Source organism: Serinus canaria, chromosome 26, assembly GCF_022539315.1.
Source record: "Serinus canaria isolate serCan28SL12 chromosome 26, serCan2020, whole genome shotgun sequence".
Lineage (NCBI taxonomy): Eukaryota > Metazoa > Chordata > Aves > Passeriformes > Fringillidae > Serinus > Serinus canaria.
Genome location: NC_066339.1, coordinates 3,186,142 through 3,203,582, shown reverse-complemented (window position 1 = coordinate 3,203,582; position 17,441 = coordinate 3,186,142). Strand labels below are relative to the sequence as shown.

General features: G+C 51.2%; 1 protein-coding gene across 1 annotated transcript in view; it reads left to right on the top strand.

The window, feature by feature from the left end:
• The window catches only part of SRGAP2 (SLIT-ROBO Rho GTPase activating protein 2), a 130,044-nt gene extending 116,224 nt beyond the window's left edge, over window positions 1-13,820 (top strand). Inside the window, exons 18-20 of the mRNA XM_050984953.1 lie at window positions 2,190-2,336; window positions 4,468-4,795; window positions 8,204-13,820. Of these exons, the coding sequence (XP_050840910.1) occupies window positions 2,190-2,336; window positions 4,468-4,795; window positions 8,204-8,587 (859 nt within the window). The 3' untranslated portion in view covers window positions 8,588-13,820. The remainder of the gene's footprint in view (window positions 1-2,189; window positions 2,337-4,467; window positions 4,796-8,203) is intronic.
• The last annotated feature ends 3,621 nt before the right edge of the window (window positions 13,821-17,441 follow it).

Genomic DNA, 17,441 nt, shown 5'->3' with positions numbered 1-17,441 from the left:
CTGGGGGCACCCGCTGGCAGTGCAGGGCTCCCTGTCACCCTGCTGTCTCTCTGGGGGCACCCGCTGGCAGTGCAGGGCTCCCTGCCACCCTGCTGTCTCCCTGGGGCACCCGCTGGCAGTGCAGGGCTCCCTGCCACCCTGCTGTCTCTCTGGGGGCACCCGCTGGCAGTGCAGGGCTCCCTGTCACCCTGCTGTCTCACTGGGGCACCCGCTGGCAGTGCAGGGCTCCCTGTCACCCTGCTGTCTCGCTGGGGCACCCGCTGGCAGTGCAGGGCTCCCTGTCACCCTGCTGTCTCCCTGGGGCACCTGCTGGCAGTGCAGGGCTCCCTGTCACCCTGCTGTCTCACTGGGGGCACCCGCTGGCAGTGCAGGGCTCCCTGCCACCCTGCTGTGTCACTGGGACACCCGCTGGCAGTGCAGGGCTCCCTGTCACCCTGCTGTCTCACTGGGGCACCCGCTGGCAGTGCAGGGCTCCCTGTCACCCTGCTGTCTCTCTGGGGCACCCGCTGGCAGTGCAGGGCTCCCTGTCACCCTGCTGTCTCACTGGGGGCACCACTTGTGGCAGGGTTGGGAGGGTCCCCGGGTGAGGTGAGAGATGAGAGTTGATCCCAAGCTGTCAGAAGGCTGGTTTGTTGTGGTATGGTATGATATGATATGATATGATATGATATGATATGATATGATATGATATGATATGATATGATATGATATGATATGATATGATATGATATGATATTGTATTGTATTATATTGTATTGTATTGTATCATACTGTATTATATCATATTGTATAATAATACATTGTATTATATTACATTATACTACATTACATTATATTACGTTATATTATTATAATGATGTACTAAAACTATACTAAAGAAAGAGAAGGGATACAGAAAGATGAGAATTTACTCCAAGCTCTCTTAGAAGGCTGATTTATTATGGTATGATATGATATTTGTATTATATTATATTACATTATAATATTATAATGATATACTAAAACTATACTAAAGAAAGAGAAAGGATACAGAGAGATGAGAATTGACTCCAAGCTTTTAGAAGGCTGATTTATTATGGTATAATATGATATGATATGATATTACATGAAAGTGATATAGTAAAACTAGACTAAAGAAAGGGAAAGGATACAGAGAGATGAGAATTTACTCCAAGCTCTCAGAAGGCTGATTTATTATGATATGATATATGATTATATTATATTATATATGATTATATATGATTATATATGATTATATATGATTATATATGATTATATTATATTATATTATATTATATTATATTATATTATATTATATTATATTATATTATATTATATTATATTATATTATATATTATTATATTTTATTATATTATATTATATTATATTATATTATATGAAAATGATATACTAAAACTATACTAAAGAAAGAGAAAGGATACAGAGAGATGAGAATTGACTCCAAGTTCTCCCAGAAGGCTGATTTATTATGATATATGATACGATATGATATATGATATGATAGATATGATATGATATTATATGATATGATATATGATATGATATGATATGATATATGATATTATATGATATGATATATGATATGATATATGATATGATATGATATGATATGATATGATATGATATGATATGATATGATATATCTGCTTGATATGATATATATGATTGATATGATATGATATGATATGATATGATATGATATGATATGATATGATCTGATATGATATATATGATTGATATGCTATATATGATATGATATCTCACAGTCAGGATCTCCAGGCTACTCACGGGAATCAGGTGCTCCAGGAGGAGGGGGAATAGCTGTAGGATGCAGGATTGGAATGGGGGTTAGGAAGGAACTGTTCCCTGGCAGGGTGGGCAGGCCCTGGCACAGGTGCCCAGAGGAGCTGGGGGTGTCCCTGGATCCCTGGCAGTGCCCAAGGCCAGGCTGGCCAGGGCTGGGAGCAGCCCTGGGTGGCAGAAGATGTCCCTGCCCTGGCAGGGGCTGGAAGAGGATGATTCAGATCGCTTCCAGCCAAACCATGCAGGTTTGCAGGACACTGGTGATTCTCACCAGTGCTGCTGTACCCTTGCACAGTGCTGGAGTGCAAACCCAGCCCTGCTGCTGCTGCTGCTGTGGTTGTGACACCCTCCCTGCTCCTTCCTAGGGAGGATGGCATGTCGGAAAGGTCCAGCCCCAAGTCGGAGGTAGAAATAAACTCTGAGCCACCCGAGGAGAAGGTGACAGCCAGAGCCGGTGCCAGCTGCCCCAGCGGGGGCCACGTCGCAGATATTTACCTTGCCAACATCAACAAGTAAGAGCAGCCTTGCATTGTTTCCCCTGCCTGTCAAGAGCTTGGTGCTGAGTCCAGTGAGATGCTTCCTTCCCTGGAAATGATTCATTAACCAGCACTGCCCCCCTTTTCTCTGCTTCCCCCTCTTCTAACTCACTCACCTTTTGCTGTCCCCTCTCTGTCACCGGCGTGGCCATCGCTCATTCGAAACCCCACTGGCTTCTGTCCCTGTCTCCAAGGTGCCATCTGCTCCTGTTCTGCCCTGTTTTGTGCCTTGAGCAGCCAGAGGAAGGGAGGGCGGTGCTGGGCTGAGATCTGGTGTCGCTGTCCCCATCCCTCCTGGTGTGCTGTGATCTGTCACGTCTCCTCCACGTTTACCACGTCCCCTTGGATGGGCTGGGGGGACAGTTCCTCCAGGAAGCTGTGTCCCACTTGGTGATAAATGCCATCCCTGCAGTCCCAACCATCTGGCACTGCCTGGAGCACCCCTTGGTTCCTGCAGCACTCCTCACCTCGGGGTACTAACCATATGCTTGCAGTGGAACAGCACAACCCCCTGTTGCTCTAACCTTGCCTCCTCCACCAGAAATTGTTGCTTTAGCCCACACTCAACATAATAAAAAGCTGGAAAATCAAGCTCGTAGCAGACTAAATTCCATGATCTGTTAAACAGTTTTTCTAGACAGATTTATCCCCTGTGTATTTCTGATTATTTCCTTTGTGTTAAAAGCCCCCACCTCTCTCCATTGTGCAGTGAAGGTTTTATGTGATAATTACAGTTTGATGGGAGGGGATGTTCTCAGCCTTCAGCTAATTTAACACCATGTAGTCTATAAAGGCATTAGCACAAAGGCCTCCTTTTAAAAGGTTTGGACCCTGCTCATGGCCTAGAGAGCCTGGGCCTTCCTTGTGGGGTTCAGCAGAGCTCCAGTGAAATCTGGGCAGCCCTGGTAATCCGCAGCAGCTTGGGGTCTGGGCTTGCTTTTATGATATTTGCTGTCTGAGGCACTGGAGTGGCCATTCTGCCAGTTTTGGAGAGATTTGTGTAAGAACAGACCTGTGCTGGAGCTTCACCATCTGCTGCCTTGGGTAGAGTTGTGTCTGGAGGTTTTTAGAAGCCTGGGGAATGTCCACCCTAGTTTTTGGGGCTTTTTTTTTTCCCCCTTTACTAGGGAACCTGATATTTAGCAATAAGTAGCATAAGACTCATTTTGTTGTTTTTTCTTTAGGAATGAATCTTCTGACCTATGTGTGAACAGACTTGAGCAAAATTAAATCAGATGGTTTCGCAATGACAGTTGTGCCACCCACTGAATTATTATTTGGATGCCAAAATCCTACTGGAGTTAACACTTTCTTGCAGTTATTCATGGGGCTGGTGCTATATATAAATGGATCCTTCCCTGTATAATGGATGCCAAGCTTCAGACCTATGGCATAAAGTATTCTGCTGCATTGGCCTTCCCATGATTTGAGTGGAATCGTGCTGTCAGACCTCATGGTGCTGGGGTAGAAACTAAATTCTTTGGACCAGTTCATCCCTTTGACATCATCCCTTTGGTTTATCTGTAGCCCATGCCTTGTGGTCCTGCCAAAGCCAGGAAAAAGAACCATCTCCTACCACCAGCAAACATTGGAAATGATCATTGACCCCCAACTGGGGGTCTTTGCTTGCTGATCTCTGAAAATAATAACTTGATGCCTTGGGCCAGGAGCTTAGTAGACTTATACTGTGTCCTGCAGTCAAAGATTGTAGCTCTGCTCTTGGAATGTAATAAAAACACATCATCAAAACCTGTCGATGGCACAGAGGGTTTTTTTATGGGTTTTTTTTGTTTTTGTTCCAGTATAAATTCTTCTCCTCTTGACCAAGTTAATGACCTTCCACCCAAGTTTTCTGGTTTTGCTATGAATGTGCACAGCTGCCAGGACTCAGCCTTGTTGTTAGAAGTGTGAAACTGGAATGATTTATCATTTTTAATTTATAATTATTTCACTGTACCGCAATCACTCCTCAACCCCCCGGGTCTGTTTGTAATCTGGGTTACCTCTGTGTCTCTCCTCGTTGTCCTGTGTGTTGTTTTGGGGGGATATCTTCAAATGACAGCCCTGTACCTGCTTGTATTGACTTGTTTTGCTTTTGTGACTGAAGGCAAAGAAAGAAACCAGAGTCAGGCAGCATCAGAAGAGCGTTCCGCCAAAGTGACAGCCACGGCCTAGGTAGTCCCCTGGCAGAACCAGCCTCCCCCGGGGCCATAGCCGGTTCCAGGCCCTCATCTCAGCCCATAATGAGCCAGAGCCTTCCCAAGGAGGTTCCAGACAAATGCTCCATCAGTGGCCACGGCAGCCTCAACTCCATCAGCCGGCACTCGTCGCTCAAGAGCAGGATGGAGAGCCCGCAGGTGCGCAAGGCGCTCGCCGCCGGCCGCTCCAAGAGCTTCAACAACCACCGGCCCATGGACCCCGAGGTCATCGCTCAGGTGAGCACCTGGGGCTGCCCGGGGCAGGAGGGGATTGTGCAAACCCAGGGAATGTTTCTGTGTCTGCTCTGGGGTGCCCTGACCCCAGGGGAGCTCTGACTGTGACCCTCGCTAATGGAGAAAGAATCCACAAAAGTGTGAAACGGATTCTAGAGAGCAGTGTGGGTGTGTCAGTGGGTGAGAAATTGAGGGTTTGGGGTTTTTAGTGTGTTGGGGATGGAAGCAGGATGGAGGGCACAGGGTGCTCTCCTGGGTTTCTTCTTCATGCTGCTTCTTCCTCCTTCTTCTTGCTCCTTCTTCACCCTGAGGTCATTGCTCAGGGGAGCACCAGGGGGGTGTTTTTGGGGTTCCCCGTGGCAGGAGGGGAATTGTGCAAACCCAGCGCACACAGGGAGTGTTTCTCTGTCTGGTCTGGGGTGCTCTGACCCCAGGGGAGCTCTGACTGTGACCCTCACTCATGGAGAAAGTTTCCTGGACATCAACATAGACTAGAATCTTTCCTAAAGACTTCAAGATTCTCTTGAAAACTTTCTCCACGAATGAGGGTCAAGAATCCACAAAAGTGTGAAATGGATTCTAGAGAGCAGTGTGGGTGTGTCAGTGGGTGAGAAATGGAGGGTTTGGGGTTTTTAGTGTGTTGGGGATGGAAGCAGGATGGAGGGCACAGGCTGTCATCCTGGGTTTCTTCTTCATGCTCCTTCTTCACCCCGAGGTCATTGCACAGGGGAGCACCAGGGGGGTGTTTTTGGGGTTCCCCGTGGCAGGAGAGGAATTGTGCAAACCCAGGGAGTGTTTGTCTGTCTGCTCTGGGGTGCCCTGACCCCAGGGGAGCTCTGACTTTGACCCTCACTCATGGAGAAAGTTTCCTGGACTTAAAGGTAGACTGGAATGCACAAAAGTGTGAAATGGATTACAGAGAGCAGTGTGGGTGTGTCAGTGGCTGAGAAGGGAGAGGGGATCCCACAAATCCACACAAATGTCCCCAAGGAGTGTCAGGATGGTGCCAGCTCTGTTCAGCAACAGCACCAGGAGCCACAGATTAAAATGAAAAGTTCAGCCTCACCCTGAGGAGGAGCTGCTGTGCATGGGGGTGCAGAGCCCTGAGCTCTGCCCAGGGAGGGAGTGGAGTCTCCCTCTCTGCAGACACCCCACAGCCACCTGGATGAGTTTCTGTGTCACCTGCAGGTGACCCTGCCTGGAGGTGGCCTGGGCTCCAGAGGTCCCTTCCAAGCCAGCATTCTGTGATTCTCTGAGTGCAGTGTGAGCTCAGGACACAGCCCCAGCCTGGGCTGGCACCTCCCTGGGTGCAGGCACTGAGGCTGCTGCCCTGAGGGAAGCTCTGCCAGCTCCTTCCTCCATAAAAACTTGGCCCTGTTGATCACCCAGAATTTCACCTCAACACTAAAAACACCCATTTCAGAGAGTGACACAGATTCCAAAGCTGCCAGCAGAGATTTAAGCAACCATAACCTCAGACATGAGAGAAATGAAGTATTTCTTGTGGATTTAACACTCTCCTGTCCGTGGTGCAGGCTGCCTGTGGTGTGACATCTCTGTCTATACTTTCATCTATCTCTGCAAGATTGTGAGAACTTTCTGCAAATCTATTTCCTCCTCCTCTCTCTTATATGATAAAAACTCTTTTGATAGTTTTACCCATAATTTGCTGTACACACTGAAGTATGCCAGGTGTTACCACCAGTGTCACCAGGAAAACACTCAGCACGTACAGACCCACAGCATGGGAAGCACAGGGAGCAGCAGAGCCCAAATAAAAGCAGGAGCAGACCCAGGCAGTGCTCCAGTGGCATCCTCACCTCCCTGCAGGGCTCAGAGTGTGACCAGCAGCCAGCTCTGAGCTGCTGTTCAGGACTTGGGCATTGACACAGGAGCATCAAACTCGGGGCTGGCTGCAAAAATGTGAATTTACAGATTTGCCTCTTCCAGCGGGCCCTTCCTGGGTGGATGTGCCTGCAGGTGTGTCTGTACCCCCTGTTGGCAGGGTGGGATGGATGGCTCTGCCTGTAGCCAAGGAATGCTCCAGGCTCAGGTTACAGAGGAGACCTGAGTGCTCTGCCTGGCTCGGGGCTCTGCAGGTTCCCAAGGAGCTGGGGGGGAAATACGTGAGAAATAAACTGAATTCTTATCGACAAAACAGCAACTCCACGTGGTAAATAAGGGGCACATTAAAACTCAGTGGGTTTAATGCTGATGGGAATTAGGGGTTTGCCCTTTTGAGTACCTTAAACCCATTTGTTGAAGTGGAAATGTGGTGTACAGCTCCTGCTGTCTTCGTGCTTCCCTGTCCTTCTGGGGCTTTGGTTGATATAAATCAGATTCTTTGTTTTTTCAATTAGGCCCTGACTGAAGTTGTTCTGTCTCCTCTCCCTGCCAGAACCTTCACTCCATTGTTTCACTGGAGAAGAGTCTGGGGACAAAAAGGAGAGAGGAGGGGAAAATAAATATAAAAGAGGAGGGAGGAAAACCCAAGCTGTGTTAAATCAGTGTTTTTCTCTGTAGTATCTGCTCCAGCACCACCCAAAAACCATCTTACACATTTCCCCAACTTCATAACCAAAATCTGCCTGGCCCCAAGACAGAGTGGGAGGTGTCAGATTTCTGCCTCTGCTTTCTTCCACCATTCCTTGACTGATTTACCTTCCCCACCCCCTGAAACAGCTCTGAGGGAGCTGGAAAGCTGCAGCCAAAAGTGTGAGTCACAGCCAGGCTGAGCTCCCCTGCTCCCCAGGGAGTTCTGTGCTCCGCTGCCCTCCCCAGCAGACCACCTGTAGGTCCTGAGACAAAACCCCATGGTTTTAGCTCAAAAGTTCTCTTCGTTTTTATTTGTTGATAACTGTAATGGTTTTAGAGAGGAAGGAGAAGGGCCAGTTTTGGTTGCTACACGTGTTTCTGACATCTTCTGTGTTTTCTAAAATTGTGAGTGCTGTGAAATACATTTCTGGGAACAGCTCAGCAGGAAAGCCAGGGAGGCAGGAGCAGGAGCCCGCGAGGATTTCAGCATTCAGTGTGTGGCCCAGCATCCCAGCCATGAGTGCTCCCTTCAGGAATTTACTCTGCTGAACCTCATGTGCCAAATAAACGGCAAGAATGGGCACCAGTGCTTTGCTTTCTGTCCCTCGCTGCCACCTGGGGCTTTACTCTGGAGTCTGGGCAGCATCAGGAGCAGGGAAGGGCCAGATTAGCACCAAGGCAGTGCTAGCCATTATTTTGCTCCCCGTTGCTGGAAGATGTTAGTGATTATTGGCTGCAGGATGCGGCGCTGCACGGTCTGGTCCCTGACGCGGGGTTGGTGTTTAGAAAACAAAACCTTGCTCAAAAGCTGCCTTTCACCTGGTGATCTGTGTGTGCAGGCCTTGCCTTCACTGGGCTCCTCTGCTGTTCTTGCAGGACATTGAAGCCACCATGAACTCGGCCCTGAACGAGCTGCGGGAGCTGGAGCGGCAGAGCAGCGTCAAGCACGCGCCCGACGTCGTCCTGGACACGCTGGAGCCCCTGAAAACCTCGCCGGTGGTGGCCCCCACCTCGGAGCCCTCCAGCCCCCTGCACACCCAGCTCCTCAAGGACACCGAGCCCCCGTTCCAGCGCAGTGCCAGCACTGCTGGGGACATCCCCTGCACCTTCAGGCCCGTCAAGTCCGTCAAGGTGGGCTCGCAGGTGAAGCCGCCGGCCACGCGGCCCAAGCCCGCCGTGTTCCCCAAAACCAGCGCCAGCACCCCCGGCGTGGCCTCCTCTGCAGCCCAGCAGCCCCCCGACAAGTCCTGTACTGTCTGATGCACCCCCTGCTGCTCTCTGGGTACAATCCTGCTGCTCCACACCGAGAGACTCTGGCACAGACCTTGAAATTCTTATTTAATGAACGCTTGGATTGAAGGGGAGCTGCCCGGAGCTCCTGGGCAGCCACAGCCTCGTCCCGTGTCCCCAGGACAGCTCCTGCCACGCTTGGGAAATCCACAACCCACGATCCACTGTGAAGCTGGGCAGGAAAACACCAAGGGATGAGCTGGATTTGGGTTTTGATGCCTTGTTCAAGTGTTCGGCCGCTGGAAGGAACATTTGGTGGTGTCCTGTTCTGGGATACTGGTGTAGTGACTTCTGTATTCTGTGTTTCATTTACCACAGGGAAACAATAGGATAGATTTTAGTCTATTGCATGTTTTGGTGCCACTGGTTACGTGGAGCTTGGACATGCCTGTTTCTTGTGCATTATTATTATTATAATTATAATAATTATTATTATTAATTATTATTCCGTCACCCGCTGGTGCCACGGTGGTTAAGGGTCTGTCTCGACTTCCATCACATCCTCTGGTTTTGTTTGTTTGCTCCTCATTCCTCCCCCTCAGAGCCAGAGCCTTTGGCCATCCAGCCTCATGCTTTATTTGTCATGGAAAAATCAGTTTACCCTGGAGCACTGGTAGATTCTGTGGAGTTCTACGTGTCTGTGCAAATATAAACAAACGTGTTTTCCTGAGCTCTGGGAGCACAAGAAAGAGCCCAGTCGTTGCTTATGGACAATCCTCACTGCTTTCCTCCTTTGCTCTCCCATATTTAAAAGCAGCTTTATTGTTTCCAGTGGCATTTTCAGCCCGTGGGCTCTGATGTGGTGTTTGACTGAATGTAAAACAAAACAAACAAAAAAAGATCATTTTGAGAAGAAGCATCCTCTGCTGGGAGCCCATCCCCACCACACACCCTCTGCTGGTTTGCCTGCTCCTCAGGACAGATCCTGACCCCATCCCAGCACCAAGCACTGTCAAATCTTCTCTCAGGAGTTCTCAGCTCCCTGCCTTGTCCCTGTCTGCTCTCATAGAGCAGGGCAGGGAACGCTGCTGGGGACAGGGCTGGGACAGCACTCTGCAGTGCTGCTCCCTGCTCCCTGCAGGGCTGACCTGGGAATGAATCCTCTCCTCTTTGTATTGATCCCTAGCCAGCAGCACCCACGGACTCTTTTGTACTCCCCTGGGAATTGCCCACAGTTGTTTAATTTAATAATTAACAGGCTTGGTGCCACTTGGCAGTGGGCACTGGCTGGCCCTGAGCTCGCCTGGTCCCTCAGCTTTTCCAGGATCCCAAACCAGCTGCACCTCTTAGGCTTCCATCAAACAATGGATTCAGGACAAGATGAGAGAAAGTCGTTTTTTCTCACCCATTTAAGCTGAGTTTCCTTGCAGCTTGTGAGTTCCTGGTGACTGCAGAGTCCCTTCAATTGGCACTTCAGCGAAGCAGCAGAGAAGAGTTGCTGAAATGTCCTTTTCTCCCTCATTTGGGATGACACTTGGGAAGATGGAGCAGGGTCTTGCTGCATCCCTGTCCATGCCCACACGCACAACCCCCTTTCTGCAGCAGCAATCAGCCCAGAATGGATGGCTTTGCAAACATCCAACTCCCTCTGGGCCCCGAGTGAAGGAGCTGGGGAGCCCTGGAAGGGTTTGCTGAGAGCTCTCCCCACTCCCCACCTGCCCTCAGCTGTCCTGGGGGAGCCCCACGGTACGAGTGTGACTGTCCCCACCCCTCCAGGAGATGCCACCAGTGCCACCTTTGCTCTCAGGTTCTGATGGACTTCCACCACCAAGGAATCACTTGTTCTTTTGGAGAAAAAGAAAATAAATGGAATGATCAAACTTGTGATTTTTTTGCTCAGGCAGAACTTTCTGGCATTTCCTTTTTTGTAAGAATTTTTGGGTTTTTTGATTTCTTCTTTTTTTTTTTAATTTTGGTCTCAAATGACCAAATGATCTGTGTCAAGAGCAGGATCTCTGTAAATTGACTTTGCCTCATTTTAATGCCTTATTTTCTTTTTTATATTTTTATGCCTAGCATTCAATATTCCTAAGAATAAGTGTTCAGCCACGCACAGCACATTGGAGGAGCTGCTCTTTTCCAGCTTCAAGGTCTGAAGTGTGGAATTAGATGGAAAACAAAACAAAAAAAAAATTAAAAAAACCTTCAGGTTACTGTAACAGCAACTGTCTGTATCTGAATTATTACTGTGCTTCTCTGGCATCCACAGCTCTGGGACAATCCTGCTGCCAGGGCAAGGGGCTGGCAGGATCACCTGGATTTGGAGCAACTCAACTGGAATTCTGGTGTGCACTGTGATTGACACAAGCAATAGGACAGGCTGGAGCTCCTCCTTCCTCTTCCTCGGGTGGAAAAATCCCACGCTGAGGGGATGAGACAGGAAAATCCCACAGGAAATCATGGAAAAAAAGGGGATTTTCAGCTTGTCCTGCTCACTCTGAACACACAGGGCTGGGAGGACGTTTGCCACGGGTGTTTTGTGGGCTGCTGGAAAGGTGGGAAGGAGGAACTGGAAATGTTCCCTCCCTGAGGACAGGACTGACTCAGTGGTTTGCTTGGGGAGGTACCAATGTCACTCCACATCTTCATAGCCCGAAGAAATTTTCGCTCTTCCAAGGAAATTCCTCTTTTCGTGACTTTTCCTGTTAAATTTGTGTGGAATCTGAAGACAAAAGAAGTGTTTGATAACTGGAATAACGTCTGTCTGTTGGATAGTGCTTTGTATGAACCTTGTTCAGCAGGTGTTGGATTGAAATAATCCAAAGCAAAAACTAAAAAAAAAACAAAAAAAAATCAAAAAAACTTTAAAAATCTAAAAACTTTTAAATGAAACACGGTTTTAGGTGATCAATCTGAATGGTTTCTGAAGCTCAGACCTTTTCTGGGTTATTTCCCTACTTGGGAATGGAGCAGTGTGCTTTAACCATTGCTTAATTTCTGCCTCTCTGAGGTTGTCCAAAGTTGATGAGTTGTAAATTTGTCCTTCATGTCCGAGCAGTGGGACACGATCAAACCCTCTCTGTTTTATCTGGTATTTTATTGCAACAAAAATGAGTAAATAATTAGAGTGCACTGTGACAGCAGAACAAAAAAACAAAAAAAAAGTTGTTGTACATGTCTGTATTTTGATACCTGTTCAGAAGGAGTCTTTGGGTTTCCTGTGCTGAATACCTCATGTGTTGGGTTTTGGGAGTTTTTGTTGATTTTTTTTTTCTTTTTAGGGTTTTTTTTTATTTCTTTCTTTCTTTTTTAAGGCAAGATTGTTCTTGCACAAAAGTAGGTTAAGATAACCGAGTTCTCATAAATTTATTTACTGAATTGAAACACTTCAGCTTGGCAAGAAATCCCATCTGCTGTGGTTCCCCACCCTGCACTTGGAGGAGCTCCAGCAATCCTGGGACAGGAGAAGTTCACTGCAGGTGGAGTTTGCTGCCTTATTGCTCTTCTTCTCCGTGTCAAAAACCTCAGACTCGGTGGTTTGGGGATTTTTGGAGCTTTTGGGAGATGTTCTGCTGCAAAAATCAACGTCTGTGGTTCTCAGCCCTGCAGATCCTTCCCGGGGTGTGGGAATGCTCCCGTGGTGGGATCTGTGTGGAGGGGACAGTGGCAGGAGGTGATGCCATCAGGGAGGATGGGAACCACCCCAGAAATCCCCGTGGAGCTGGATGGATTCCATGGGAGGCTGAGCTCAGCCCTGAGCACAGGAGGGAGAGGGAGGAGGTGCCCCTGTCCCCCCAGGTGTGGCACTGGTGAGGGGCACCTGTGCTTGGCAGGACCAAGCCCTGGGTGCAGGGGGATGTGCCCCAAGGTGCAAACACCCTGAACTGCCCTGGGTAGGGAACTGCTTCAAAAACTGCTTCCAAACCCAGGGAGAGCAGGAGCACTGGGGCATTTCCATTGCCTCTGGAACAGAACAGGAAATCGAGCTGAACAAGCTGGGGATTTATTTATTTGCAGATTTTTTAGCTTTCACAAAAAAACCCAGCCCTTTTTTGGGCTTCTCTGGCCTTGGCTAATGCCCCACAGAGGCAGCTGGGGACACAGAGCTGTTCCTGTAGTGGGCTGGTGGCACAGGAGGTGGGAAGGAGGGACCAGCTCTGGGGGCTCACCAAGCACTTCATGGACTGAACTCTGGGGTTTGAGCTCCTTCCACATCGGCTCCCTGCCTGTCTCTGTGTCTGTCTGACAACCTGGTACTTGAAAATAAGAAATAAAACCAGAAATACTTGACCCTCTGCCTGTGGGGTCGGGGTGGCCCCGGCTGCACAAATGGTCCCACCACAAGGCAGAGGAATTCTTTTCCAGGCTGTTCCAGCAGCAAACCATCTCTTTGGGTGGCTCTGGAGATGCCAAAACAGCAGCTCAAAGCCTGGAAGTTTTGGTTTTTTGTTGGTTTGGCTTTGGTTGGGTTTTTTTTTTTCCTCCCTGTTGAATTTTGTGCTTCCTCTAAGGTAGTTTGGGACGAAAGAGTTTCTCAAGGATGGGCCAAAAAGAGGGGAAGGTGGAGAGGGCAGGCAGCTCATTCTTGATCTGCCCAGCCTCACACAGGGTAAATCCTCAGCAGCTGCAGTGGGATTGGGAGGTGGGTCTGTCCTTCCTGGGGCACTGCAGTCACCTGAAGTGACTTCACCAGCCTTTCCTCCAGGCACAGCCCTGAGGTGAGAGAAAACCCAAGCCTGGCTTGGACTCTGAGTGTGCCAAACTGCTGGAGCAATACTCGTCAGCAGCAGCTTCTCTGAAAGCCCAGCTGGATGTAGCTCAAACAGGGCAATTGCTGAAATCCATCTCTGATTCCCAGTGCTCCTGCTGGGAAAGCAGGAAAATCGGGCTGCAGGGTGCAGGAGTTGTGTTTTTCTGTCTGAACCTGGGGTTGCCAGCAGCAGTTGTTCTCCTGGTGGGATGGAATGTTCTTGCTGAAACAAGTCTCCACTGTCTCATGTCTTCTACACCAATATATATATGGTGTATATATTAAACTGTGTAAAATTGGACTTTGTACATAGAGCTCTGTACAATATGGAGGTACAGCCTTTTTTTGGTTTGGTTTTTTTTTTTCCCCCACTCCCTTTTGGTACAGTCTTGTACAGTATTAGGAGTCGATGTGTTGGAAGTGTTGAATCCATCCTGGGGCAACAAAATGTATCCATTGTCATTAGCAATAGTTTTGGAGAAATAAATGTTTTGGGTATGGTGGAAACACTGACCTGAGGGTGCTGGTGTGTGATGTCCTGGGAGTGGGACAGAGGGACAGCGTGGCCTGGGGGCTCCTGGAATGCTCAGGGATGGAGCTGGAGGTGCTGAGGAAAGATCTGCAGGAGCCAGGAGCTCCTGGTGCCACCCTGGGCATGGGGACACTCGATGGCCGCAGGGCAGGAGCACCTGGTGGCACAGAGAGAAGGGGGACACTGAGGGTGTGGTGATAGGGCAGGGGAATGGCCTGAAGCTGCAGGAGAGCAGGTTGAGATGGGACATTGGGCAGGAATTGTGCCCTGGGAGGGCGGGCAGGCCCTGGCACAGGGTGCCAGAGCAGCTGGGACTGCCCCTGGATCCCTGGCAGTGTCCCAGGCCAGGCTGGAGCACCCTGAGGTGTGGAAGGTGTCCCTGCTGTGGGGTGATAAGATTTAAAGGTCTCTCCCAGCCCAACCCTTCTTTCTGTGACCCCACAATTGCTGATTCCAGCCCCCAGTTCCCCCAGCCTGGGCTCAGCAGCCACCACAGCAGGATCCCTGGGGCAAACACTTCCCTGGCAGTGACCTGATTTAAAAACGCTTAATCCTCATTTTCCTCTGGAGGATGGACCCCCAGCTGGCTCAGGAAAGAGGATTTGAGGTTGGGATTATGGATTGGATCATTATTTTATCATTACCAGCTTTCCCCCATCTCCGTTTTCCACAGGCCTTTTTCAGAGCCTGGAGGGGGAACACGCCAGGGCTGTTCCTTTTCTCAAGATTTGAAGGAATTCCTTACTTTCAATGAGGTTTGATGTTTAACTGAGGCATTTTGTCCCTGTGCTCCCTGTCCCATCTCCTCTTGTAGGGATCAGCTGGAAATCCAGGATGTTTTTATTCCAAAATCACAGCAGCCTGTGTGGCACCACCCCAGAGCCAGCTGGGCACGCTGCTGGTGGCATTTTGTTTTTAGAACATGAAAGAGGACTCGGAGAGCAATGGGCTGGCACAGATATCGAGGCATTTTGGATTTCCCTTGCTCACAGTCCAGCAGAACTCGCTGTGATTATCTCTTAAACCCTCACCAAACCACAGGTGGGGTCAACCCTCCCTCACCAACCCCGTTCTGGTGGTTTGTAACAAAAAAAAAAAGGGGGGGGTTTTGGTGGTTTTAACAAAGAAATGGTTTTTGGTGGTTTTTAACAAAGAAACGCCGCGGTGAGGGCTGGGAGGGTCCAGCTCTCACGGACGTGTCACAGGTTTGTCACAGTGACACCGAGGGGACCCCCCTGGGCTCGGGGGTTCGGGGGTTTTCTGACCCCAGGACGAGGTCCCTGCTGCAGGCAGAGCTCGCTGCTTGTCCTTCATTCTTGGGGCTTTGCTGCCACCAGCTGGAACGGTTCATTCTTGTCACAAATTGCTTTCGAGGCCGCGTTTTTTGAGAGGTTTGCTCTCCCACCACAGCAGGGTTTATCCCCTGTGGGCACATCCAGTCCTGGGGTTCAGATGGGACTGGGGGGGAAATCCTGCTGAAGGGGCAACCAGGGAGAGGAAATGAGCTGGGAATTTTAGAAGGATGGCAGAAGAAAGCATAAAGGGGCTGGAAGAAGCCAGGCAGGTGTTGGGGGCACTCCCAGCCATGGGCTTGGCCAGCAGCCCGGGGACAGGCTGATGCTCCTGTGAAACATGCACAGAAAATAAAACCAGACACAATTTCAAGAAGTCACCCCGGCCCTTTCTCTTCCTGTCAGCTGAGCTGCAGCAGAATGACTTCACTCAAAGGGATTTCAGGTTTCGTGTGGTTAAACCGAGACTCTGCCAGCCCTTCCCAGCCCCGGGCACCCCTGGATCACCCACGGGGAAGGGCCAGGCTGTGCCCTCTGCCAGCCCTCTGGAGGCTGCTCCAGGCACTCAGCCCCGATGGGAAAATGAAGCTCAGCAGGAATTAAGGCATTAATTAGGGGGGGGGGTTGTGTGCAGGCTGGTGAAGTGATGCCAGGGTTTGGATGCCCCACACGCTGATGAACTCTGAGAACTTTAGAGGCTTTATTGGTGACGATGGAGCCTTTAGAGACATCCACACCAGCCTGGAATAATTCCCGACATTGGGACCCTCATTCTGAGCTGCTCATGGTGAAAACAGAGTGAGCAGGGAGAGGAGCAGCCCTGTTCTGCCCTGTGCAGGCAGCAGAGTGCCCTGAATCCCACATCCTGCCCTACATCCCACCCTGAACCCCACATCCTGCATCCCACCCTGGCCCACATTACATATTCCACACTGCATCCTGCATCCTGCCCTGTCCTACATCCCACCTTGTCCTACATCCCACCCTGTCCTACATCCCATCCTGCATCCCACATCCCGCATCCCACCCTGGCCCACATTACATATTCCACACTGCATCCTGCATCCTGCCCTGTCCTACATCCCATCCTGCATCCCACATCCTGCATCCTGCCCTGTCCTACATCCCACCTTGTCCTACATCCCACCCTGTCCTACATCCCATCCTGCATCCCACATCCCGCATCCCACATCCTGCATCCCACATCCTGCATCCCACATCCTGCTCTGCTCACTGCATGCCACCTGCATCCTGCATCCCACCCTGTCCCACATCCCCGAACAGCTCAGTGCCAGCCTTGCCAGGCGATGCTGTGTCTGTGCCAGGGCTCGAGCAGTGCCCCCGTGCTGGCACGGATAACAGGGGCTGGACACCGGCCCTGGGCAGGGATCCTGATCCGGCTCTGCTTCCCAAATCCCCACCCGGCAATTCCGATGGCAGCCGGAGCTCAGCCCCTTCTGCCGCCACCGGAGCTGTCCCGGAGCAGCCCGACGTACCGGGGGATGGCAGCCCGGGGGCTCCGGGGGATGGCAGCCCGGGTGCAGGAGGATGGCAGCCCGGGTGCTCAGGGGGATGGCAGCCCGGGTACCGGGGATGGCAGCCCGGGTCCCGGGGAATGGCAGCCCGGGCACTCCGGGGGATGGCAGCCCAGGTCCCAGGAGATGGCAGCCCGGGTGCTCCGGGGGATGGCAGGCCGGGTGTTCCGGGTGGCAGGGTGAGAGGCGCAGCCCGGTGTACCGGGGGATGACAGCCGGTGCCCGGGGATGGCACCGTGTACCGGGGATGGCAGCCGGGTGCTCAGGGGGATGGCAGCCAGGTGCTCGGGGATGGCACCGGGCACCGGGATGGCAGCCGGATGCCCGGAGATGGCAGCTGTTCCGGATGGCCCGGTGCTCAGGGGATGGCAGCCGACCGGGGTGCACCGTGTCGGGGGATGGCAGGCCGAGCTCAGGGGTGCAACCCGTGCCAGGGGGATGGCAGGCCGGGTGTTCCGGGGGATGGCAGCCCGGGTGCTCAGGGGGATGGCAGCCAGGTGTACCGGGGGATGGCAGCCCGGGTGCTCAGGGGGATGGCAGCTCAGGTGCTCCGGGGGATGGCAGCCCGGGTACCGGGGGATGGCAGCCCGGGTGCCGGGGGATGGCTGCCCGGTATACCGGGGGATGGCAGCCCGGGTCCCGGGGGATGGCTGCCCGGGTACCGGGGGATGGCTGCCCGGGTACCGGGGGATGGCTGCCCGGTATACCGGGGATGGCAGCCCGGGTCCCGGGGGATGGTAGCCCGGGTACCGGGGGATGGCTGCCCGGTATACCG